The 8,947-nt window shown below is 65.3% G+C and overlaps 1 protein-coding gene across 1 annotated transcript in view; it reads left to right on the forward strand.

Moving 5' to 3' along the window:
- BRSK2 (BR serine/threonine kinase 2) overlaps positions 1-8,947 on the forward strand; it is a 29,801-nt gene that overhangs the window by 11,646 nt on the left and 9,208 nt on the right. Inside the window, exons 4-14 of the mRNA XM_004717207.2 lie at positions 729-869; positions 1,687-1,803; positions 2,691-2,724; positions 2,889-2,957; positions 3,113-3,259; positions 4,524-4,555; positions 4,867-5,031; positions 5,557-5,654; positions 5,735-5,885; positions 7,169-7,234; positions 8,445-8,505. Of these exons, the coding sequence (XP_004717264.1) occupies positions 729-869; positions 1,687-1,803; positions 2,691-2,724; positions 2,889-2,957; positions 3,113-3,259; positions 4,524-4,555; positions 4,867-5,031; positions 5,557-5,654; positions 5,735-5,885; positions 7,169-7,234; positions 8,445-8,505 (1,081 nt within the window). The remainder of the gene's footprint in view (positions 1-728; positions 870-1,686; positions 1,804-2,690; positions 2,725-2,888; positions 2,958-3,112; positions 3,260-4,523; positions 4,556-4,866; positions 5,032-5,556; positions 5,655-5,734; positions 5,886-7,168; positions 7,235-8,444; positions 8,506-8,947) is intronic.

Below are 8,947 nucleotides of genomic sequence, written 5' to 3' on the forward strand. Positions count from 1 at the left end.
TGCATGCTAGCCCCTGGTCAGCAACTGGGAAGTGGAGGATGTGGGAGCTCTAGGCGATCCTGGTGGGTGCTGAGCAGGACAGACGCTGGACCTAGAACCCAGCGCCATGGGCCGTCCCCTTAGAGACCCCTCCCAAGAAACCTGATCTCCTTGCACCTGCTGGGCCAGGCACCCCAGCCTCTTCCCTCCCAAGCAGATAGACTCAAGGACTAACCCCATCCCAAGCCCCGTGCCTGGAGCTCTGCCCTGCTGGAGCGCCCCCCGCCCACTTCCATGGGCTGAAAGCTTGTTGGATTCCACTGGCGCCCCAGAGCTGAGCCTGGGGGTGAAAGGGGGTGGGGCTGGCAATCCCTTTCTCCAGCAGCAGACAGGACCTGACATTTGCACCCCATGGCTTGCTGCCCCTTGCTCCTGGGTCCCGGGCACACAGAAGGGTCCTCTGCCAGCTGCCCTGTCCTTCCTCCCAGTCCAGACCGAGGGCCAGAGGGGGCCTGACCAGAGAGCTGGCTCTCAGGCTCCGGGGAGCTAGGATGGCAGTGGCTTTGAGGGCTGGGGGTCATGCTGGTGGGGTTCCTTGCACTGAATGGTGGATGATGTGTGTGTGTGGGGTGCCCATGAGTGGTGGCTGCAGCTTCTGGCCAGCACAGTGCTGGCCAGGGGTGGTGGCCCCCTGGAACGGGCTGGGTTCCCATGTGCGTCAGCCCAACATCCCCCAATGTCCCTTGCAGATACCTGGTTCTAGAACACGTGTCTGGGGGGGAGCTCTTCGACTACCTGGTGAAGAAGGGGAGGCTGACCCCCAAAGAGGCTCGCAAGTTCTTCCGGCAGATCATCTCTGCGCTGGACTTCTGCCACAGCCACTCCATATGGTGCGAGACTCTTGTGCCCCAGCCCCTGCCCACTCAACTTGCTGTACCCCCGCAGGTACCCCCTTTCCCTGCCAGGCACCTCCTCCTCTTGGGTGCACCCCAACTTATGAGATGCCCCTTCCAGAGCCCTCCATCCCCCCTAAAGTACCACACCCCCTCTCCAACACTTCCCCCTTCCTCCCCGATATTCCCCCACCTGCCCCCCACCCACTCCCTCCCTCTAGCCTTCCTGGAGTAGTGCCCCCCCTCCTGATCCTTGGGGTGCGGAGAGACATCAGGAAGGTTTCTGCCAGGTGCCCACCCAAGGCTGCAGGAGTCCCTCTTCCCATTTTCTAGGGGGCAAGTCCAAGGACTCCCCTCCTCCAGTGTCTGGGGGCCTCAGCTCTCTCTTGAAACAAGTCAGGTGTTCAGCGAATGCCCTGGGCAGATTGGGTGGGGCACGGTGGAGCTTGGAGCAGGCCAGGCTGGGCAGCCTGAGGTGCCAGTGAAGCCTGGAGGCAGGACCCCCGCGCCCCTTTCTTCCCAAAGACCAGCTTGCAGACGACCGGCAGATGACTTCTGATTGGCTGGCTGTGACATCACCAAGCTAGGCTGCCATTGGCCCCTTGGCTGTGTCTGTTGGAATTGGGGGAGGGGAAGCAGATGGAGATGGGGCTGGGGGCTTGGGGGCCAGGGGACTAGCCCAAAGACCCTGAGAGATGAGCTTTGAGCCCAGAGCCCTATGGCCACGGGGCATCTCCGCGGCGCGCGGGCTCCAGAGGGGAGAAGTGGACGTGTCCCCCTCCACCACGTAGCCTCAACCCTCCTTCCACCCCAGTCACAGAGACCTGAAACCAGAAAACCTTCTCCTGGATGAGAAGAACAACATCCGCATCGCCGACTTCGGCATGGCGTCGCTGCAGGTTGGCGACAGCCTGCTGGAGACCAGCTGCGGGTAAGTGGGCGCACCGCCCTTCGCTCAGCCCCCGCTCGGCCGCTGCTGGCTGCTGCGCACCTGCCTAGCCCGCCCGCCGGACCCCGCAGCCTCCCACGGCCGCCGCGCGCCCCCTACTGGCCGCCTCGGGTGCTGCACCCCGGCCCTCGGGGACGCCTGGACCCACGAGAGGGCTGCCGTGAGGCTCCTGTCCACCGAAGCCACCTTGGAGCCCGCCTCACCCCCTGTCTGGGGAGGGGCCTGGCGCCCGTTTTCCTTCCCCAGCTCACAGTCTGGGCTCTGCAAGGGGATACGGGGGTCAGAGGGAATGGACCCGCAGACGCCCAGAAGTCCTTGGGCCATGCCCCATTACTACAGGCTGCCCTGGCCAGGCGATTACTTGTTCTGTCTGGGCGTGAAAGCGGGCTTATCCCCCCACCTCTGTGCAGGCCCTTCCTCTTGCCGCTGGCTCCCTTCCCCACAGGCCCCTCCCCCTCCGTCCAGGCCCCTCCCTTAGCAAAGCCCCACCCTCTGTACAGACCCCACCTCTGTGCCATGGAGTTAGTGGCCAGGACTGCCCTAATGAGGCTGTGCAGGCCACCTGTTCATCTCCTCCAAGGAGCAATCCCAGGGGCCGCGGGGTGGGCGAGCTGGGCCCAGCGACTCTGAAGTGTCCCGGCAGCCTTCTCTTGCTCGTGGCCACAGGGCCCAGCCTCGGCGTATGTGCAACCTGACGCATCCACGGGGTCCCGGGCAAGCTGGGGGGCTGGAGGGGGCTGTACAGTGCTACGGAGAAGCCCCGTGGATCTCTTCAGTCTCCAGCAGGGGTCGTGAGGGGTGGGCCCGGGGTTGAGTCTAGGGGCTGCTGGAGGGCAGTGCCCGCCTCCTAACAGGTGTATTCCCTTCAGGTCCCCCCACTACGCCTGCCCCGAGGTGATCCGGGTAAGTAGCCTGGGCCGCACCTCTGCCCTGCCCAAGAGGGCCTTCCCGCACCCAGGGTGGGCACCCAGGGGCCCAGCTCCCGCCTGATCCGCCCCCTGAGCCTCTTCACCCTCCTTGGGCCAGCCGTGCGCCCCAGCCAACGACCCAGGCCTTACCATCCCCAGGGCGAGAAGTACGATGGCCGGAAAGCAGACGTGTGGAGCTGCGGTGTGATCCTGTTCGCCCTGCTCGTGGTGAGGCCCCTGCGCCCCTTCCCCCCCGCCCCCGCCCCGATGCCCAACCCCACTCCTGCGCCCTGGCCCAGCTACCTACGCCCACCCAGCCCGCGCGGAGCTGTCCGCGGTGCTGGCCGATAGCCAGCCATGCTAACCACCCCGCGCCGCTGCAGGGGGCATTGCCCTTTGATGACGACAACTTGCGGCAGTTGCTGGAGAAGGTGAAACGAGGCGTCTTCCACATGCCCCACTTCATCCCGCCCGACTGCCAGAGCCTGCTCCGGGGCATGATCGAGGTGGATGCCGCTCGGCGCCTCACGGTGCGTGCTGGGGTTGAGACCCGCCCTTGGCTCAGTCCGCAGCTTCCCCAGGGCTCCCACCGGGGGGCACCACCTGTCTCCAGAGAAAGACCTCTGCTAGCAGAGGCGGGGCGCTGGGCGAAGGCCTGAGCTGTGGAACTGGGCTTGGGATGTGTGCATCTGTATGCACAGGTGTGTGCGTGCAAAGGGACGTATGTGCATAGGTGTATGTGTGCATGTGTAGATGCACACAGGTAAATGCGTGCGGGGACAGGTGAGTGGCAGGGCAGCAGGCCTGTGCCTGTGTTGAGTATGCACCTGTAAGCACAGCTGTGTGTGCACATGGGTACATGTGATGAGTGCCCACATGAGGAGCAGGCCAGGGCCTGTGGAACCAGGGGGGTCACGGTGTGTGCACCTAGATGTAGAGGTATGTGGGTGCCCTTTGTGTGTGCACAGGCGGGTGACGGACCCATGTCTGTCACTGGCCCAAAGGAGGCCGTGAAGGCACAGGTGGCTGGCACCTTCCATGGCCTGGGGCAGTGAGGCGGGCTGCTGCAGGCACCCAGACGCCGTGGGGTCAAGAGGGTCCGAGGGAAGCCACCGAGCTTGTCCCTGGGCTACTCCTAAGCCGGGCTGGACCCAGACGGCTCTTCCCAGGGTAGGGACTGCCATGGGCCGGCCTTTTTTAGGATGGGAGCTCCCTGGCCCCTGCTCTGGGAAGAGATTGACCTCTGTGGCTGGGGCTGCCCTCCGGGCCTCCTGCTCGCACCTGCACCCCAGCCCCGCCCTGCACACAGGTGGACCAGGCCCTCTTGGCCGCCCCCCCCCCACCCTCCCTCCTCCCTCCAGGCGTCCCCACTCCAGGGCTGCCCAGCGTCAGGGGGGATCCTGGCAGCCCAGCTCTTCCCCCTCCTTGCTGGCCCCTGCTCTGCCTGGAGCCCCACCCCCACCCCTACCCCTGGCCTCTGTCAAGGTTAGCTTTCCTCCCCACTAGGGGGCAGGGCTACTGGCCTGGAGTCTCTGGGAGCAACCTCTCCCCCATGAGACACCTTCCTCCTCACCTTCTTCCCAACCCCCTCCTGCCTCCTCTCTCCCCTCCAGCCCTTCCCCCTTACCTGCCTTCCTCTCAACCTCCTCCCTGCCCACTTTCCCCTACCCTTCCTCCCCCGCCCCGCCCCCCACTTCCTACTCCCCTCTCCCGACCCCCTCGCTCCCCCTAATTCGGGCTCCCCTCCCCCTCCTCCTCCCTCCATACTAACTCCCTGTTTCTCTTTCCTTGTAGCTAGAGCACATTCAGAAACACATATGGTATATGTAAGTAGCTTTTCACCCACTAATCGCCTGCTTTGCCTGTTGCTGTGGCCAGAGGACCGCTAGGAAGGGGGGAGGGCACTGGCCCAGGGCAGGTCCTGCTGACCGGGCTGCCAGGGCCCTCGCTGGCCTCCGCGGGTGCGGGCAGGACGCAGGAGGCGTGCAGGGCCCGGGCACAGGGAGAGCGGCAGGACCCCAGGTCCCAGCCCAGGGCCGGACCTCGCACCCTTTTCAGCCTACTCAGGGTGGGGGTGGAGGAGTGCTGGGCCGCCCCCCCAGAGGCAGTAACCTTGGCGGCGCCGTGTCATCCACAGAGGGGGCAAGAACGAGCCGGAGCCAGAGCAGCCCGTCCCCCGAAAGGTACAGATCCGCTCGCTGCCCAGCCTGGAGGATCTGGACCCGGACGTACTGGACAGTATGCACTCGCTGGGCTGCTTCAGGGACCGCAACAAGCTACTGCAGGACCTGCTGTCGGAGGAGTACGTCGGGGCGGGGCCTGTGGTGGAGGGGGTGGGGCCAGGGAGAAGGCGTGGCTGACAGTAGCGGGCAGGCCTTAGAGTTGCGGTTAAGGGCTGGGCTGGAACTTGCTGTCTGTGGAATATGTCCGAGGGCAGGGCCTGATGTCTGAGTACCCCTCAGGATGGGTCTGGGGAGGAGGCATTCAAAGGCAGGGTCTGCTGTCTGCGGGAGTATGTCCGAAGGTGGGTCTGATGTCTGCGTACATCTGAGGGCGGGGCCCAAGGAGGGGCGGGGCTTGGTGTCTGCGGAGTCTGCCAAGGGCAGGGCCAGGAAGGGGCGGGGCCTGCTGTACAAGTATTAGGTCCATGGACCAGCCAGGGTGGGGATCCAGGGACCAGATTGGGAAATGTCTGCAGGTGGCCCATGCTGCCCTCTCCAATACAGGCCCCAGAGTCCGAAGGGAGAGGCTGAGGGGGCTGAGGGGGCAGGAACTGACATGTGACCCCAGAGTGGACCCCCTGTCACCTACCCCACCCCCACCCCAGGGAGAACCAGGAGAAAATGATCTACTTCCTCCTGTTGGACCGGAAGGAGCGGTACCCAAGCCATGAGGATGAGGACCTGCCCCCCAGGAATGAGATAGGTACGAGGCCCAGGGGCAGCCCGGTGGCCACCCCCGCACCAGGAGCCCAGCTGAGCCTGACCCCTCCCCCCTGTGTGCAGACCCCCCCAGGAAGCGCGTGGACTCGCCCATGCTGAACAGGCACGGCAAGCGGCGGCCAGAGCGAAAGTCTATGGAAGTGCTCAGCGTGACCGACGGTGGCTCCCCCGTGCCCGCCAGAAGGGCCATCGAGATGGCCCAGCACGGCCAGAGGTACGTGTGCCCTCCGAGAAGCACTGCTCAAGGCCAGGCCTGCTGAAGGCTGGGCTGGACCCCACTGGCTCAGGGTCTGGGCTGAGGCTGGTGCAGAGAGGCCAGGCTGGGTGGGGCTGCGCAGGGTGGCTTGGCCTCAGGCTTAACTGCCCTGGGCTGACCGGGCAGGGTGGGGATGAATTGGGCTGTCTTGGCTTTGTTGGCCTGGGTTGAGCTGGGCTGGACACAACAGGACTGGACTGGGCTGGGCCATTCGGCATGAGCACTGGGTTGATCTGGGCTTAGTTGGGTGGACCTGGCTGGCCTGGGAGGGCAGGGCTGAGCTGGGCTGAACTAGGCATGACTAAGTGGGCTGGGCTGGGCTGAGCTGGGTGGGGGCGGGGCTGAGCTGAGCTGCACAGAGCTGGGCGGGGCTGGACTGAGCTGCGAGAGTAGAGTTGGATGGGCTGGGCCTGGTGGCCGGATGAACTGGGTGAGCAAGCTGAGCCTGACTGACTGGGCTGACTAACCAGTCCTGTTCTGCCTGGGCCCCTGGGGATGAGGAGCAGAAGCCCCACCCCAGCTCCAGGCCAGATACAAAGTGCTGCAGGAGTGATGGCCCGGCTACGGGACCAGGCAGGGTGTCCACTCACAGCTTCCTGGGTGGGGCTTCAGTCCATGAGGGACATGGGAGCCAGGCATGAGGTCCTGACCCAGAACCCCCTGCCCCCCACCCTGCCCCCATGCTACGAGTGAGGTCAGACTTGCTCCTGGGAATTTTCTGGGAATCACAGGACATTGGGCCCCCTGGGCTCGCTCCCCACTTTTCCCATGGGACCAGGCCCTGACTGAGCCGCCCTTGGCTTCTGGAGCTTGAGGGGGTGGGAGGAGGCCCTGCAGGCCCACTCTGCCTCATACCTGTCCTGGATGCACCCTGCCCATGGGCCCCTAGGCAACCCAGGCCCACTGTGCAGTGGCCGGCAGCCCCCAGTAGATCCCAGCAGTCAGCCGAGTGCACCCCCTGTCCCAGGCAGGTGGGGGACAGGAAACCCCCCATCCCAGCCTGGTCGCCTGCAGCCCCAGCTTGTCTACAACGGCCATTGGGCCACCTGCAGGGCTGGGAGGGACCCTGGGGCTGGTGGTCTGCTTATCCCGCCCATATTTGTCAGACAAGGGGTTATGCCCAGCAGTATCTGCCTCTGCCCCCCCCCACAACCCCCCGCCGCCCCCAGCCTTGTGCTGCTTGGTGGTCCCGGCAGAGCTGCGGCTTGTAACTCTGTTCTCTCGCTTTGTTCCTGCTGTAGTAAGGCAGTGTTCAGTAAAAGCCTGGATATCGCTGAGGCCCACCCCCAACTCAGCACAGAAGACAGGTACACACCCTGCCCACCGCCCCTGGCAGGCCAGGCCTGGGCCCCTCCCTGCCTCACCAGCCTTCCTGCGCACCCCCTTCCTCCCCGGGACAGCTCCCACAGGGGGACTGCAGGCCTCCATGACTGTCCCTGCCCGAGAACCCCCCTATCCCGCCCTCTGCCCCGCCCCTGTTTCTTGCCATGGTGGAGTGCCCTTGGAGGCATGGCTGGGGCCCTGAGGTTATGCTGCTGTGACTGGGCAGCTCTACTGAGTGGGGGAGGGGGGCCTGAGGGCCTCACCTGGGCATGGGTGCTGCCAAACTCCCTCTGCTCCACCACTGACCCCCACAGAGTGGACATGCCCCCATTCCTCTGCTATTCCTCTTCTCTGCTTCCTGGCCGTGGGGGTGGGTGCATCACAGGCTACAGGCTCGGGGTTGGGGTGCCTGGGAGCCAGAGGGCAGACCCCGGACCACTCTGGGAGCAGCCTGGCTATGGGAAGCCTGGGGGCCCTAGCCAGGCTAGCAGGGGAAACAGGGTCATGGTCACCTCCCTTGACCGGTGTGTGGGCTGGCGGGGATGGTGGTCATCATCACCAGGGGGCCCAACATGGATTTGGAAGCCAGCTTCACTCGGGTAGTTGTGCGGTGGGGGCCACGCACCTACTTGGGCCTTGGTCTCCACACCTGCGCCTGCCTCTCCTGCATCCTCTCAGGACCATGGGGACTGGCACAGAAGGGTGGGTGGGGGACAGGTGCTCTGCTGGTCTCAAGATGGAGGGAGCTGAGCCTGGTCCACTGTCCTGCCTGTGCCCACCAGCTTGCCCAGGTTCAGCATAGGCTCTTGGGGGCGGACTTAAACAGCTGTCTGTGGAAGCTTCTGGCAGGGGTGGGGCACTGTGGACATGGGGCACTGTGGATGTGCCAGGCACCGACTGTGAGGGCTCAATCCGGCCAGGCTCAGGCTCAGAGCTCACAGGAGCAGCTGTGGGCAGAAAGCACCCAGCCTGCCTGGGCTGGACACAGCCCAGAACCCAGGGAACTGGAGTCCATTCTGGGGCCTCAAGTCCAAGGGAGGCAGCCGGTGAGCCAGCGGTGCAGCACAGAGGCGCTGACAGCTCCGGAGATGGGGATGTGGCTGGGCATGAGCAGTGCTGACCGGCCTTGGGAGAGGAGATGGGGCACAGTTCTGCGTGTGCCTCCCTGACGAGCCCTTCCACCTTTCCCCCCAGGTCGCGGTCCATCAGCGGTGCGTCCTCAGGCCTCTCCACAAGTCCGCTCAGCAGTCCCAGGGTGAGTGACCCCGCCCTCCAGGCCCCCTCAGCGCTGTGGGAGGGAGGTGGGAAGGGACCCCCCACTCCGCGTGTTCCTACCCCTCGGGCATCCCTGGCCGAGCCCTGCGCCCCTCCTCGCTGCCAGGGCTGCACCCCTGCCCTGGCCGATCCGGCCTCTTGCGCCGCTGGGCCCCGCTGGCTGCTGCTGCTGAGCGCCTGTGGATTGCTGCTAACTGCACGTTTCTTTGTTTTGTGTGTTTTCTCGTGTGTCGTGTTCTCTTTTGTCGCACTCCCGCCTGCCCCACCTGCCTGCCTCCCGTCCCTGTGCTCGACTCTGGGGGTGGGCTCGGTGCGTGCATGCGGGTGCACGGGCATGTGCGTCGCGCGCGCACGCGGGCTGCTTGCTCGGGGACCTCACGTCCCCTTCCTGGTGCTCGCCATCCCGCTCCCCCTCCCCCCCA

The sequence above is a fragment of the Echinops telfairi genome, unplaced genomic scaffold (assembly GCF_000313985.2).
Source record: "Echinops telfairi isolate 266 unplaced genomic scaffold, ASM31398v2 ScPeMD7_37;HRSCAF=141, whole genome shotgun sequence".
Lineage (NCBI taxonomy): Eukaryota > Metazoa > Chordata > Mammalia > Afrosoricida > Tenrecidae > Echinops > Echinops telfairi.